General features: G+C 44.1%; 1 protein-coding gene across 32 annotated transcripts in view; it reads left to right on the top strand.

Moving 5' to 3' along the window:
* The window catches only part of LOC132828805 (CUGBP Elav-like family member 4), a 466,645-nt gene that overhangs the window by 238,583 nt on the left and 211,250 nt on the right, over positions 1 to 16,812 (top strand). For 19 of the 32 annotated variants that reach the window (XM_060845910.1, XM_060845916.1, XM_060845932.1 and 16 more), the window contains exon 3: positions 16,245 to 16,293. In XM_060845910.1, the coding sequence (XP_060701893.1) occupies positions 16,245 to 16,293 (49 nt within the window). Of the gene's footprint in view, positions 1 to 16,244; positions 16,297 to 16,812 lie in introns of all 32 variants that reach the window. The other 13 variants (XM_060845925.1, XM_060845939.1, XM_060845929.1 and 10 more) reach the window with 1 other exon arrangement.

The following is a 16,812-nucleotide window of genomic DNA, read 5'->3' on the forward strand; positions in this document are numbered from 1 at the left end:
ACCTGAGGCAGGACTTGAAGCTGGGTCCCTGGCGCAGTGAGGCAGCAATGTTAACCACTGAGCCACCGTACTCTTAGCTTAGTGTATGGCTCTGATCATTAATGTTGCAATGTATTTTATAATTAGTTCTTGTAATTGCTGATCAGTTAAAGTCAATCAACATCATCTATTTTGAGGGTATTGAAGACCTTTATATTTCAGTCCTTTACTCTCTTATGGTCCAATCCATAAATTTCAAAAAGTGAAACCTCTCTGGTTCACTAATGCCCTTTAGGGAAGGAGACTCTCTATGTGACTTCAAACCCATAGTAATGTGTTTGATTCTTAACAAATAGGGATATACAGTAAATGCTGGTTGAGCCAGAGAAGCCCACATCCTATGAATGAATAAAAAAAAAACCTTGAGGCATTTTGTTGTGTTAAAGGCATTATGTAAATTCAGGCTGTTATTATGTACTATACCTATTTGTGGGTGGCACTGTGGCACAGTGGTCAGCACTGCTGCCTCACAGCGCCAGAGACCCCGGTTCAATTCCTGCCTCAGGCACATTCTGCCCGTGTCTGCGTGGGTTTCCTCCGGGTGCTCCGGTTTCCTCCCACAGTCCAAAGATGTGTGGGTCAGGTGAATTGGCCATGCTAAATTGCCCGTAGTGTTAGATAAGGGGTATGAGTGGGTTGTGGGTCGGTGTGGACTTGTTGGGCCGAAGGGCCTGTTTCCACACTGTAAGTAATCTAATCTAAACCTATTAGTACAGTAGCATTGAATTTCATCCCTGTTTCCTGATCCAGCTGTTTATAGTCCAAGCCTGTTTCTGTGATAGCCTGTGATAGATTGACTTCCATATTTGACTATTTTTGAGGCTAATTAATACCGGGAGCTTTCATTTGCAATCTGGACCCTTCCATTTATCACCTAGCTGACGGTAATAGTTGCTGCTAACCTGAAGTCATAGCTTAACAAATAGTTTGCCAGAATCTTAGTTGCATTTAAAGGGGCAATGATACCTGCTCAGATGCAGAGTGGGGTCCGGCAACTTCAATTGTCAAAATTGGTCAGGAACAACAAAACTTCTGTTCTTACTGAATCATGATTTAAGTATTATCTCTGCAGGACGTTCATAGACTATTTTTGTTTTATGTAATTATGGAATGTAAGTGTCACTGGCTAAGCCAATAATTATTGCCCGTCTGAAAGCTCCCTTGAAAAGGTTCTAGCGAACCACCTTCTTGAACTGCTGCAATCCTCGGTGTGTAGGGACACCCACACTGCTTTCAAGAGTGAGTTATTGGGTTTTGACACAGTGACAATGACGGAACATAGAACATGGAAAATTACAGCACAGGAACAGGCTCTTTGGCTCACCACGACTGTACTGACCATTCTAAACTAATCCCATCTGCTTGCACAAGGTCCATATCCCTCTATTCCGTGCCTGTTCATATGTCCACCTCAATGTCTCTTTAAACACTCCTATCGTATCTGATCTTATCACATCCTCTGGCAGTGCGTTCCAGGCACCTCCCACCCTCTGTATTAAAAAAAACTTTCCTCACACATCTCCCTTAAACTTTCCTCCATCACCTTAAACCAATGCCGTCCAGTATTTGACATTTCCACCCTAGGAAAAAGATTGCAGCTATCCATGCTATCCTCAATCTCCAATGCCCTAGCAAAAATGAAACCAAGTTTGTCCAACCTCTCCTTATAGATAACATACTCCAGTCCAGATAATATCCTGATGAACCTCTTAAACACCCTTTCCAAAGCCTCCACATCCATCCTATAGTGTGGTGACCAGAACTGCACACAATACTCCAAATATGGCCTAATTAAACTTTTATAAAGCAGCAGCATGACTTGCCAACCTTCATACTCAATGCCTTGATGGATGAAGGGAATTGGGCCCACTTTACCACCTCATTCACTTGCGTTGCAGATTCAGCAAGCTACAGACTTGCACTGCGAGATCCCTCTTTATATCAGTACTCCTAAGGGCCATTTACAGTATACTTTCCTCTTGTATTTGACCTCCAAAAATGCATCACTTCACACTTATCCAGCTTAAACTCAACTGATCTATATCCTGCTGTATCCTTTGACAAGCTTCCTCACTATCCTCAACTCCACCAAACTTGGGTTGTCCTCAAACTTACCAGCTGAAAATGTGTTGCTGGTTAAAGCACAGCAGGTTAGGCAGCATCCAAGGAACAGGAAATTCAACGTTTCGGTCCAGAGCCCTTCATCAGGAATGGAGGAAGAGAGCTTCTTCAAGGAAGGCATCCTTGCAAGAGGATTCGCAGTAGGTTAAAATCTTCGAGTAAAAAGTGAGGTCTGCAGATGCTAGAGATCAGAGCTGAAAATGTGTTGCTGGTTAAAGCACAGCAGGTTAGGCAGCATCCAAGGAACAGGAAATTCGACGTTTCGGGCCAGAGCCCTTCATCAGGAATCCTGATGAAGGGCTCTGGCCCGAAACGTCGAATTTCCTGTTCCTTGGATGCTGCCTAACCTGCTGTGCTTTAACCAGCAACACATTTTCAGCTCTGATCTCCAGCATCTGCAGACCTCACTTTTTACTCAAACTTACGAATCAGACCACTTATATTTTCATTCAAATTATTAATAGGCATTACTAACTGCAGAGATTCTAACACTATCTTGTGGAAAACTGGTCACAGACCTCCAGTCACAAAAACACCCCTCTGTCTTCTATGACCAAGCCAATTTTGTATTGAACTCACCAACTCACCATAAATCCCATGTGACTTAATGTTCTGGACCAGCCTAACATGAGGAATCTTGTCAAATGTTTTAGTAAAGTCAGTGTAGACACCACCCATTATCCTACTCTCATTAAATTTCTGAGACAAGACCTCCCCCGCAAAAAAGCCATGTTCCATATGACAGTGGGTTTGATGGGGGCAGCCACAGCACCGTGTTTCTTATATATCTCAGCCCTTTCTTTCTATCAACATAATACTCTCCAGCCTTACATCCTCTGTGACCTCTCCATTTCTCTAATATTGTCCTGTTGAACATTCCAAATTTCATTCCTTCATCATTAGTATCTTGTGTTTAGCTACCAGGGTCATAAGTTCTGTATCTCTCCCTTCAAGACAGTCTTTAAAACCTACATCTTTGACCAAACCTTTTGTTGCCTGTAACAATACCTCATCATGTGGATTGGTGTCAACTTTTAGTTGACGATTCCTCCTAAATTGTCTTGGAACTACACCGATGGTGCTGTTAGGAACATTGGAAATGAAAGGCAAGTGAACCATAGAAACAGAACTTTCCCCCTTTTTACATGGGTTGTGGTTACCTGGTTAGCACTCAGTCTGTTCTCTATTCAGGACTTTTGTTGAATTGAAGCTTCACCACCAGCCATGGTGGGATTTGAACCCATGCCGCAAGAGCATCAGATTGGGGTTTTAGACTGCTAATGCAGCTGCACTGTTACCTCCCCTATAACTGGCCAACTACCTTTACATATTCACTTCTCATCTCTGTTTAAAATGGTCAGAGAGCTGAGTTGAGATTTGTGTGGCTGAGTGCTCCGTTCTGCGGTGTAAAAGATGGGAGAGGATGTGTGGGAGGGATTGGTCTCTAATAACACAAGAGAAAAAGCTAAAATTGAGCTTTAGTAGATACATGCGCTACTTAGTCTAGTGCTGACTTGTAATAGATTTGAAAGCCGTAGGAAAGATTATTGTTTGGTATTGAATTGATTAATCTGAGCTCAAGGGGATAATCAGGTTATCATGAGAGGCTTGAATACTGGTAGAAAAGGGAAATATATAAGGGAAAATGTTATGAACATGTGAAGGAGATGGTAATGGAAAGCTATTTGGATAAAGAGGGGGGTCAGTTAGCTCAGTGCGCTGGGAAGCTGGTCTGTGATGTAGAGTAATGCCAAAGTCATGGGCTCAGTTCCTACAGGCTGAGGTTACCACGGAGGACTCTGCCTCTCCAGCCCTCCCTTACCTCAGTCATGGTGGCCCTTAGGTTAACTACCATCAGCTGTCTCTCTAATCAGAAAGCACCTGTCTAGTCTGGCCAGACAATGGTAACTTTACCTTTGTTGATAAAGGAGTCAGAGAAGGCTTCTGAGGTGCTAGTATACTGGCATGGACCCAGTTAGGCTGAAGGGCCTTTCTCTGTGTTTAAGTACTTTGCAATCAATTAGATTTTTCATTTATTGTTGTTCATGCATTTCCTCTTATTAATTTTTATTCATCCATTGGATATGGGCGTCACTGGCTTGGCCAGAATTTATTGCCCATCCCTATGTGGTAAGAGTTAACCACATTGCTATGGGTCTGGAGTTGCATGTAGGCCAGACCAGGTAAGGATGGCTGTTTCCTTCCCTAAAGGGCATTAGTGAACTAGATGAGATTTTACAATGGTTACATGGTCATCATTAGACTCTTAATTGCAGGTTTTTAAAAATGTTGAATTCAAATTCTACCAGCTGCCATGGCACAATTTGAACTCATATCCCCACAACACTGCCTGGGTCTCTGGATTAATAGTCTAGTGATAATACCACTAGGCCATCACCTCCCCAATTTACAGTGATATGTGTCTAGATGTGGGTGACAGGGTTGGACAATTGATTCCTTCTCCCATATGAGTGTATTAGTGAGTGAGATAGAACATAGAACATAGAACATAGAAGGATACAGCGCAGTACAGGCCCTTCGGCCCTCGATGTTGCGCCGACCGAATCTTACCTAACCTATACTAGCCCAATAACTTCCAAATGCCTATCCAATGCCCGCTTAAATGACCATAAAGAAGGAGAGTTCACCACTGATACGGGCAGGGCATTCCATGAACTCACAACCCGCTGTGTGAAGAATCTACCCCTAACATCTGTCCTATACCTACCACCCCTTAATTTAAAGCTATGTCCCCTAGTAACACCTGACTCCATTAGCGGTAAAAGGTTCTTAGTATCTACCCTATCTAAACCCCTAATCATCTTATACACTTCTATCAGATCTCCCCTAAACCTTCTCTTCTCCAATGAGAACAGCCCCAAGTGCCTCAGCCTTTCCTCATAAGATTTTCCTACCATTCCAGGCAACATCCTGGTAAACCTCCTCTGCACTCGTTCTAAAGCTTCCACATCCTTCCTATAAAGATCTCCAGAGTAACTCACATTTGTGGAGTTAGAACTTTTAGGAAATCAGAGGGAGGAAATTGTAATTGGCAGTAGAACAAGGGAGCATAATCTGAGAATTAGGGCCAGGACATCTGTTTGGAAGCACTTCCACCCAGAAAGGGTGGTAGATGTTTGGAACTCTTTGCCATAAACAGTAGTGGATGCAGGATCAGTTGTTAATTTTAAATTTTTTCTCAATAAATGTTTGCTACAGTATTAAGGGATATGGGCCAAAGGCAGGTATATGGAGTCAAGCCGCACATCAACCTCGATCTCATTGAATGGTGGAACAGGCTCGAGGGGCTGAGTGGCCTACTCCAGTTCGAACCATTTGGGAAATGAAGCCAATTTTCCTTTTGACACAGCAATTCGGAATACACCGCCTGACAGCGTGGACGAATCTGATTCAAAGTAAAGTCAAAAAGAATTTAGGCATAGCATTAGAGGGGGCTGACTTTCAGAGCTGTGGAGCAAGTGGGACATTCTGGACAGTCCTTTCAAAGATTCCTGAAGAAGGGCTTATGCCCGAAACGTCGATTCTCCTGCACCTTGGATGCTGCCTGACCTGCTGCGCTTTTCCAGCAACACATTTTTCAGTCCTTTCAAAGACACTAACAGTCCCGATGGGCTGAATGGCCTCCTTCTGTGCTGCATCATCCCGTGCAAACATGGATTTGAAGTCAGTAAGTGCAGACAAAAGAAACTTGACTCTGTAAACAAAGGGTTTCTAGATAGTGTTGCTGCTGTTGCTTGTATCTGGGTCATTGCCCACACAGTGCCAGTGTTCTGCCAGCAGCGACGGTGATGAGCCCTAGATTCAAACCAGTTCTGAAAGCCTGTGACAGGATGCAGCAGTATCATCAGGAAGGACGTGACTGAGTCCTCAGTGAAGCTTATACTCCGCAGGCTCAGAGCCTCTCCCCAGCAATGTCAGCTTTGCTGCACTCGCAGACAGTTCTAGTGAGTATTTACAACGGTTGAATTTATGGGCTAATGTTCCCACTCTGGGTTTAGTCATTTTCAAGGTGAGGTTGGGCACTATCAGCAATAAGCGAAGTCATCCCTGCCTGCTCCCCCATATATCAGATTATTATTAGGACATTTTGAAAAGCCATTATGGAGTTCTCCTTGAAGAAGTGTTTATGGGATTGTAATGACAGTAAAACAGATCTTTTCCACGACTGTATTGGGACTCTTTGGAGACAACAGCAACATGCAGGGTAGGTCATACTCCCTTAAAACTGCTAAGATCCAAAACTGAGTACTGTTTGATGTGGAGATTTGTGTTGCCACTAACTGGCTGAATTCGATTCACAAAACAGTTCTGGGTTTCACTCATTTTTTCGGGCTGATGTCTACTGAAGGAATATATGAGCCATGGTTAATTGCCAGTTGATGATAATAGTGGCAAATGCTTAATGTATTTGTAGGGCACTCTTCTTCAAGCTATTTTAAGGGAGAGATTAACCCACTTACTCCTAACAATGAGCTCAACCCCACTCCAGGACTTGAGCACATAATCTAAGCTAGCATTTTAATGCGGCATTTTAATTTAGACAAAACTTTAAATTAAACCAAGTCTGCTCTCTCAAGTGAACATAAAAGATTCCATGGTCACTATTTTGAAGAAGTTGTAAGATGGGAGTGGTTCTCCCCAAGGGCCCTGGTCAATATTTATTCAGTAACCCTCATAGAACACGTACTATCATGTCATTATCACATTGCTGATTGTGAGATGTGTAAATGTGTTCCTGTGTTTCCTAGAAGTGCTTATGTCGAAATTTTTATCAGTTCATAGAATGTGCGTATAATCACTGAATTTTTAGCCCATTACTAATTACCTTTGAAAGCCTTAGTCTGTTGATTGGAGGTACATTCACAGTGCTGTTAGGAAAGACGTTGGATGCTGGCTGCATAGTCTGGTTTCATCCCATTCTCGTTTTACAGTTTTAATACAATGGAGCATCTTGCTAAGCCACTGCTGTAGGTCTGGAGTCACATGTAGGCCAGAGCGCGTCAGGGTGGTGGATTTCCCCTCTCTAAAGAACATGTGTGAGCCAGACGAATTCAAAATTCACCATCTGGCGGGGCAGGATTTGAAACCATATCCCCTGAGCATTAGCCTGGGCCTTTGGGTTATTTGGTCCAATGACATGACCATGACTGGTCTATCTCCCCGATTGATTGGCTGGGAAGCATCTTAGGACACTCTAGGAATGTGGAAAGCACCAAATATATGGATGTTTTATTTTCTTTTAATGGGTAATGTTTCTGCACAAATTGGATGGAGAAAGATTCATGAATGCATTAACTGCAACCCACTATTATGGAGAGGGGTTTCCAACCTCAAATGGTAATGAGGAGGGAAAGTGGAATGAGCCACAGACCATGAGGGGTCAGGGTCAGCTCTCTCTAATGGAGGCAAGTGCCTACATACCTTGGGGTTATCACCCAATGTCCAGCATGAGCAAAGAGGTAGACTTCCATGGACCACAACTGGGGCACTGGGACCGAACCCGTGCTGTTAGCAACGTGCTTCAGCTACTGAGTCAGTTGGTGCAGGCTGACCACACTTTCAACTCATACTTTTCTATAGAATGAAACAATACTGGGGGAGGCCATTCAACCACTCTTTGAAAGAGCTCTCCAGATAGTCACACTCTCCTAATGTTTTCCCTTTGACCCTTGATTTTGTTGTCCATCTCCTTGTATCGATTTGATCAATTTCTGACGATAGCATGGATTTTCAAAAGTGGTACAAGGAAGCCCACAGCAAAATGTTAGGAGCTCCAGGCAGCACAAAGTTTTATTCACTCAGTCAGGGTTGATATTCTCCCTGTACCTTGTGACTTATTGGAACATTATTTCTGTTGTTGTACACAAATAAAACTCTTTAGCTAAATGAAAAACACTACACTAATGAAGCCATCTATTGAAGGTTAAATAGGAGGCCCTATGGATGTATTCACATTTGCAGGCTATCCCAGGGATGTGTTAATATTTATGGTGAGTCCCAGAATTATGTTAATTTTTGTGGGGGGGGGAACGGTGGGGGGAGTCCCAGTATGTGGAATGAACTGCCAGAGGAAGTGATAGGTTACAACTTATAAAAGTCTTTAGGTAGGTACATAAATCAGCATGGGCAGCATAGTGGCTCGCATTGCTGCCTCACAGCGCCAGGGACCCGAGTTCGATTCCAATCTTGCGTGACTGTCTGTGTGGAGTTTGCACGTTCTCCCTGTGTCTGCATGGGTTTGCTCTGCTTTCCTCCCACAATGCAAGGACAGGCAGGTTAGGTGAATTGGCCATACTAAATTGCCCATGAAGTTCAGGAATGTGTAGGCTAGATGCATGAGTGCAATGAGTCTGGCTGGGTTACTTTTTGGAGTTTCGGTGTGGACTTGTTGGGCTGAAGGGCCGGTTTCCACACTGTAGGGACTCTAATTCTTAAAACAAAATCAGAAAAGGTTAGAGGGAGATGGGCCAAACTCCCACAGGCAAGTGGGACTAGGTTAGTTTGGGAATCTTGGTCAGTGTGGATGCATTGGGCCAAAGTGCTGCAGTTTGCATGACTCTCTGAGAAGTGTGTTAACATTTGTGGAGAGTCCCAGAAGTGCATTAATATTTACAGAAGGTCTCAAGAGTGTGTTAATATTTGTGTAGAGTCTCAGGAGGGTGTTAATATTTGTGTAGAGTCTCAGGCGTGTGTTAATATTTATGGAGAGCCCTAGGAGTGTTTACAAGGGTACCTGGGTCTGTGATAGTATTTGTAGGATGTCCTCAGTTCTGCCTGAATATTTACAGGGACCTCCAAGGAGAGGATGAGGATGTGCATTTTGTATCTTAGTATTTGCAGGATGTCCCTGTACGGTGTTAATATTTACAGGAGATACCGATGATTGTGTTAATGTTTGCATGATGACCTCAGGTGTGTGTCACTGTTTACTGCATATCACAGGAATGTTGCCAACCTTCATATGCCTGCATTGTACACAGCCTTCATTGTGGGTATCCCTCAGTTATATTGTACTGCCTCACATGTATCATATACTATGGAAAAGTATGGAAAAGTTTTCAAGTGGCTTGCACATTACCTTTCCAATTATTGTGTAATCATGCATAGGAACATTGCTCTGGAGCACATTAGTAGTAGAGAGCGTTCTTACATGTTAATATTTCCAAATGATTACTGATTAGACTTACAGTGTGGAAACAGGCCCTTCGGCCCAACAAGTCCACACCGACCCGCCGAAGCGAAACCCACCCATACCCCTACATTTACCCCTTACCTAACACTACGGGCAATTTTAGCATGGCTAATTCACCTGACCCGCACATCTTTGGACTGTGGGAGGAAACCGGAGCACCCGGAGGAAACCCACGCTGACACGGGGAGAACGTGCAAACTCCACACAGTCAGTCGCCTGAGTCGGGAAATGAACCCAGGTCTCAGGTGGCGTGAGGCAGCAGTGCTAACCACTGTGCCTGATCCCCAGGACCGTGCTGGTGTTTACACGACGTCCCTTGGGAACACATCAAAGTTTCCAGAAGGACTTGGGGAGCATCTCCCCATTTACAGAGACTCCCCAAGGGTGTTTATTGTGGGGTCCCTAGGAATGTGTCAGTATTTACAGGCAGATCCCCAGGAGTGTGTTAGTATTTACAGGTGGGTCCCTGGGAGCGAGTCAGCATTTATAGGGTGTCCCTGGGAGTGAGTCAGCATTTTCAGAGAGATCCTGAGAGTTTGACAGTATTTATAGGCATGTGTCCAGGAGTGTGCCAGTATTCCAGGGCGTAATACAGAGAGCCCCTGAGGACTGTATCAGTATTTACTGGTGTGCACCCAGGAATGCGTCTGTATTTACAGGGGGTTCCTGGGAGTGTGCCACTATTGACAGATGGATTCCCAGGGAGTGTGTCCGTATTTACAGAGGGGCCCTGAGGGTGTGATGGTATTTGCAGCGCTTCCCGGGAGTGATTCAGCATTTTCAGGGGATCTTGGGGAGTGTGTCACTATTTACAGGGAAACCCCAAGATCAGTGGATTGAGTACTTGCTGGAGGGACTTGACAGGGACTCCCTGGTGTGTGTCGGTGTTTCTAAAGGATCCCTGGTATTTGGGTACCAATATTTGCAGGGGGTGTCTGAGAGTGTGACAGTATTTATGGGGGCGGGGATTCCTGGTAGAATGTCAGTATTTATAAGGGGTCCTTGGTGTGTGTCTGTATTTACAAGGGGTCTCTGGAATTATGTTATTAGTTAGAAAGGATTCTTCCAAGTGTATCAGTATTTGCTGATAGTCCCAGGAGTATTCTGCTAAAGTACTAATGATTTCTGCTATAGTCATATCAAAGCAAAATTGCACTTTTTAACAATTTGAAAGCACCATTAGCTGGAGGGATGGCTGGCTCCACTTGGAATATGGTAGCATCCCTGCTGGGAGGAGACATAGGGGACATTAGAAAAGAATGGAGCATTATCATTTCATGTGATAGTCTCTGGTACCTGGATAATGGACAGTGATCAAAGTTCTTATCATCTTTGACACTGCCCTTTATTCATTGTTTGGGATGTTTTGGGATGGTGCAGTGGCTCAGTGGTTAGCACTGCTGCCTCACTGCACCAGGAATCTAGGTTCAATTGTAGCCTTTGGTGACTGTCTGTGTGGAGTTTGCACATTCTTCCTGGGTCTGTCTGGGCTTCCTTCGGGTGCTTCAGTTTCCTTCCACAGTCCAAAGATGAACGGGTTAGGTGGGTTGGCCATGCTAAATTGCCCATAGTGTCCAGGGCTGTGTGGGTTAGATGGGTTAACTGTGGGAAATGCAGGGTGGTAGGGGGTGAATCTGGGTAGGATGCTCTCCAGAGAGTCGGTTTGTACTTTGGGGCCAAAAGGCCTGTTTTCACCCTGTTATGATCCTATGAGATATCTTGGTGACAGTGTTAGTGGAGGCTGGTGGGTGGTATTGGGGTTGGGGATGCTGAATGGGAGCTGATGAGGGTGATGGAGGTGCATGTATGGAGGGGACTAGGAGGTGAGGCTAGGAATTTGAAGACCCTTTCCTATAACAGCGCCTGTGTCCTTTCTGTGCTGATCCTGGGTGTGGTGTGACAGCCAATTGCTGGGGAATTAACAAAGACAACTTTTCATGTGTAGTTTCTTGTGTTTCAGCATTCTGTTATTCTGTGCATAGTAGAAATAAGTTAACATTAGTGACACTGTAAATGCTATTGTGTGAGAATAATGATAAATATAATGTGTCTTGAGGACTTGTAAGGTTTTTCTTGTCCTTCATCGATCTTATATAACTTCAATAACATGTTCCAGGGAAGAGATTTCTGTGTGCATGATTTGGACTGTAAGTTTGACAAAATGTTGAACAGAAATATTCAGTCTGAACTTTTCTGTTAATGAGACTGACTCTCAGAATTGATATTTAGAAAGCACCATTTCCATTTTCTGGTCATCTCAAAGGGCTTCTCCGTAACGAGTTATTTCTGCAATATTATTATGTTTGCTCATTGACAGTCATAAAACAGAGGAACAGAAGTAGGCCATTCAGCCCATCAGGTTTGCTCTGTCATTCAATGAGATCATGACTGATTTTGATTATCCTCCACTCCACTTTCCTGTCTTTTCCTTTTTCCTTGATTGCACACAAGGTAGGAAGACTCAAATTTATGTAGCACTTATCATGACCTTCAGAGTGTCTCAAAGTGCTTTTGAAATGCAGTCAGTGCTGTAAGGTAGGGAATCCAGCAGGATTGTGCTCCAGCTGCAATGTTGTAATGACCAGACTATCTGCTTTTAGGGTGTTGTTTGAGAGATGGGTATTGACCATTTTAATCATTCCCTCGTTGTTCTTGAAAATAATGTGACGTGATCTTTACGAGCACCTTAAGCAGGTGGACAGGGCCTCAGTTTAACATCTCACTCAAAAGCACTCTGACAGTGCAATAACCGTCAGCAATATGTCGTAATGTCTGCCCAGATTTCTGCATTCAAGTCCTAGACTGGGACTTGAACTCTCAAACATCTGACTCGGAGGTGACAGTACTGTCAAAAGAATTGCTAATGATAGTCAGGTCCCACAACAGCTGAAGAGTGACTTTCTTCGGTTTGATGGATTAGTATTGGTCAGTGAAACTCCCATACTCTTCTTCAAATAACTGTCATAATAGAGTTAGCTCAGTTGGCTGGATGACTGGTTTGAGTGTGTGTTGCTGAAAAGGCACAGCAGGTCAGGCAGCATCTGAGGAGCAGGAAAATCGACGTTTCGGGTCAGAGCCCTTCATCAGGAATGAGGCTGGGAGCCTTGAGGGTGGAGAGATAAATGAGGTAGCCTCCTTCTCCCCACCCCCACCCCTCTCCCATTATTCTCTCCACCCTCGAGGCTCCCAGCTTCATTCCTGATGAAGGGCTCCGGTCTGAAACGTTGATTTTCCTGCTCCTCCGATGCTGCCCGATCTGCTGTGCTTTTCCAGCAACACGCTCTCAACTCTGATCTCCAGCATCTGCAGACCTCACTGTCTCCTGGATGACTGGTTTGCAATGTGTAAATAATGCCACAGGTTCAATTTTCCCCAACCAGTCGAAGTCACCAGGAAAGCATTGCCTTGTCAATCGCTCCCCTTACATGAGGTGTGGTGGCCCTGAGCTCAAGCTAGCTACCTAATGGCGGAGTTACCTCTGGGACTGTAGTATCTTTCATGGAGGCAGAAGGGAACTTCAATTCATCACCTCACTTGCTGAACATCATCTGCAATGATGTAGTACTCCCTCACTACTGCACTGAAGTTTCAGACTGGCTTATCTGCAGTAGTCCTGGAGTGAGGTTTGAACCCATGATATGTGAACAAGAATCCTGTCACTGAGCCAAGGCTGGCATGATGCCAAATTGAAATTGCTGTTACCAAGAATATCAGCCATAAACTGTGTTCTCCTCTTCCTAGTGTAAAGTACTTGAACGTTATTATGTGTTAGGCCCTGATTTGTCACTTACGGGACTTGGTCTCAAGTCTATTGCAGACCCATGGGATGAAAGATTCAGAGAATTAGAGATTGGTGTATTACAGTTAGAAGCTATTTGGCCAATTGTCCCATGTTTTGCAGGTTGTCCAGGCCTTGTTTCACTTGGGCATGGACTGCATCAGTACCTGAGGAGTTAAGAGAAATACAGAACATTGTGCACACATCAGTGAAAACTCCCATGTCTGACCTTTTGATGGAGGGAAGGTCATTGATGAAGCAACTGAAGATGGTTAGGCCAAGGACACTGTCCTGGGGAGCTCCTGTAGCAATGTCCTGGGGCTGACATTACTGACCTGCAACTGTTATAACCATCTTGCTTGTGGCTAGGCATTGGGCGACTAGCAGAGAATTTCCCTTAATGCTCATTGATTCACTTTGATAGGGCTCCTTGATGCCACACTTGGTCAAATGCTACCATGATGTCAAGGAGCAGTCACCCTTACTTCCCTCACTGGCTACTTAATTAATGTGATAGTACAAAGCTTCCTCTAGCTGGAACACTCACACAGGAAGATCATAGAAAGTGTGTTAGAAATGGAAAATGTCCCCCTCTCCCAACCAGGATTATTCTTCTGAGGTTGGAATTGAGGCATATTGTAGTGTAATAGTAACACTATAGACCATAGGATATAAGAACAGAATTCGGCCATTCGGCCCATCAAGTTTGCTCCACCATTCAATCATGGCTGATATGTTTCTCAACCTCATCCTCCTGCCTACTCCCTGTAACCCTTGATCCCATTACTAATCAAGAACCTATCTATCTTAGTCTTAGATACACTCAGTGTTGTGGCCTCCATGGCCCTCTGTGGCAATGAGTTCCACAGATTCACCACCTTCTGTCTTCGTAACTTCTCCTCATCTCAAGTTCTAATGGGTCATCCCTTCACTCTGAGGCTGTGCCCATAGGTCCTAGTCTCTCCTAGTAGTGGAAACATCCTCTCTACATCCACTCTGTACAGGATGGAGTTTGATGTTTATTTGCAGTAACTTTCCTGGGAATGTTTAATACTACGGTGAATGTGTTTAATATTGCATTCGGTTGTGGGAATGGGTGGAATTTTTCTCCACAAAACTGGGAGAGGGATTACAGTAAAAACTGCAGGAATATGAAACTGGATTGCTGCTTTACCATCCTCACCAGGATTTTCTTCTTGCTAGAAGTACTCTTGTAGCGTAATGAAAATTACATTGTGCATTTTGTTCACTTGAGACTACCATAGGTCTATGTACCAGCAGAGAGGGTCTGCTAAGGAGAGATAAGAAATGATCCATGTTTTACAATTCATGCTGGCTAACTCCGTCTCGGGCTGAATAAACATAAAACCATTTCTATCTAAGAACTTGACATCCCTGTACTTTTCTGTGCTGAACATGTGACACCACTTGCTGAGATTCCCAGTGCAGCTTCCTATATCCTGTCACAGATGCTGCTGCAAGGAAATAGCGATAAACTCTCCCTCTACCACTAGTGCACAGTGGCAGCAGTGTGTTCCATCTATAAGAGGCATTGCAACAACTCAGCCTGATTCGACAGCACCCTCTCAACCCCCATGACTATTCCCTTGGAAGGGCCAGGGCACATTTATGGGAGCACACCCTCCAGGCCACACCCCATTTTGATTAGGAGGCAAATTGTTGTTCCTTCAGTGTCATTGGGTCAAAAACCTGGGAACCTCCTTCCTTATTGCACTGTGAATGTACCTACACTGCTTGACGTGGAACGGTTGAAAAAAGTAGCTCACCACCTCCTCCTTAAGGGCATTTGGGAATGTGAAACAGTGGTAGTCTCCTTACCTCTGGTTCAGGAGACTCACACCCAAGTTCCACCTGCTGCGGAGGTGTGTAATCACATCACCGAGCTGATGGATTAGAACATTTTTATGAAAAGAGAATAGGGGATGAGAACAGACAGGGCGATCCAACTGGAGGAAGAGAGTCTTGTAGAGGTTGGCTCTTTTGCCTTCGGTCACCCTAACGCTGACCTGTTGAAGGTTCCATACTGAGGGGAGGGCTTGAAATGACACTGCTAGGAATCTAGCTAGAAAACAAAAGAACAATGGATGCTGTAAATCCGAAATAAAAATGGAAAAGCTCAGCAGATCTGGCAGCATCTGTGGCGAGAAATCATGGTTGATGTTGGGTTCTGAGGAAGGGCCACTCGACCTGAAATGTTAACTCTGATTTCTCTCCATAGATGCCACCAGATTGTTCGAGCTTTTCCAGCAACTCCTGTTTTTGTTTCTGATTTCTAGCATCTGGAGTTCATTAAATCCCTGCAGTGTGGAAGCAGGCCATTTGGCCCTTCGCATCCACACTGACCCTCTGAAGACATCTCACCCAGACTACCCTTCAACGCCATCCCTGCATTTCCCATGGCTAACTCACTTAGCCGACAGATTAATGATGGTAAGATTCACAGCAAGACTCCATTATGAGTATTGACTGAGAAGTGGATTCATGGATGTCCCACATTGCTGGATCTCCAACTCAAAGAGGAGAATTGGCATCCTGATTCTTTAGGATAGGTGAGCACAGAATGCGTCATGGGCATTTAATGCTGCTTTTGTGGAGCACCTCTCATCTAACAACATGTTCATCCACCAACTCCTGCTTTTGAGCTCTGAGCAGACTTCTTCCCATCCATTGCAAAGCCACAGATAACCAGACACACCCTCTCAAACCTCCGGAAATGATGCACCTTGCCTGAAGTAATGTGAATCACTGCTGAGACATTCAGCAATTATGCCCTTCAATCACTATTCCAAGAAAGAAGCTGATTAGAAAGCCCTGGATAATACGCCTTGAAGAAAATATTTATTAACTCAATACAAATCTCATTCTTTTCTTCCCTAGTGGAATTGGTAATGTCTCTCGTGTAACAATGCAGCAAGGACTGTTGATTCTAATTTTTTTTTGCAAAGTAAGACGTTGTCAATGACTTGAAATGTACGACTGGTGCCTTGAAGTGACATTGTGATTTATAACACGCTAAAGATGCTACTTTCAATAGAAATTCTAATCTCCAATTCCTCTTTTTTTATCTTCTAGATGAATCGACCCATTCAGGTGAAGCCTGCTGACAGTGAGAGTCGTGGAGGTAGTTGTCACTGTTATTTTATTGAGGGGGGAATATCAGTCACTTGGACTTCCTTCATATTCTAATTTCACAGCAACTGCAATGAACGCAATGCATTGGGTTGAAGGTGGATTTAAGTATTTATATTCCAGTTGCCACACTCATTTACCTGGCTCCCCACCCTCTTGCCAAACTGCCCTCCAGAGGTTGGCTTTTGAGACTGCATTGATGCCAACAGAGCTTCCTCTGAGGGAAGAGAAGGTCTTAAAAGTGAATAACTCCACACACATGTCCATTATCAGGGACAAGAACTATGGCTTGTTCTACCTAAAACCAAAGAGGTTGTGGAGTGAGATGAGTTATAGTGTCCATTGCTGTGGCCTAATTGCAGTCAGCTAGTTTAACACTGATTGTGCCAATCTTGAGACCTTGCGATGGTACATGGTTCGGTATCTCGTCATGAGACACACCTACCTTTTAATCCATGGAAGTAAATAAATAGCCTTTTCATTTATGAAATGAATAATATTTGCTTGAGCT

The sequence above is a fragment of the Hemiscyllium ocellatum genome, chromosome 28 (genome assembly GCF_020745735.1).
Source record: "Hemiscyllium ocellatum isolate sHemOce1 chromosome 28, sHemOce1.pat.X.cur, whole genome shotgun sequence".
Taxonomy (NCBI): domain Eukaryota; kingdom Metazoa; phylum Chordata; class Chondrichthyes; order Orectolobiformes; family Hemiscylliidae; genus Hemiscyllium; species Hemiscyllium ocellatum.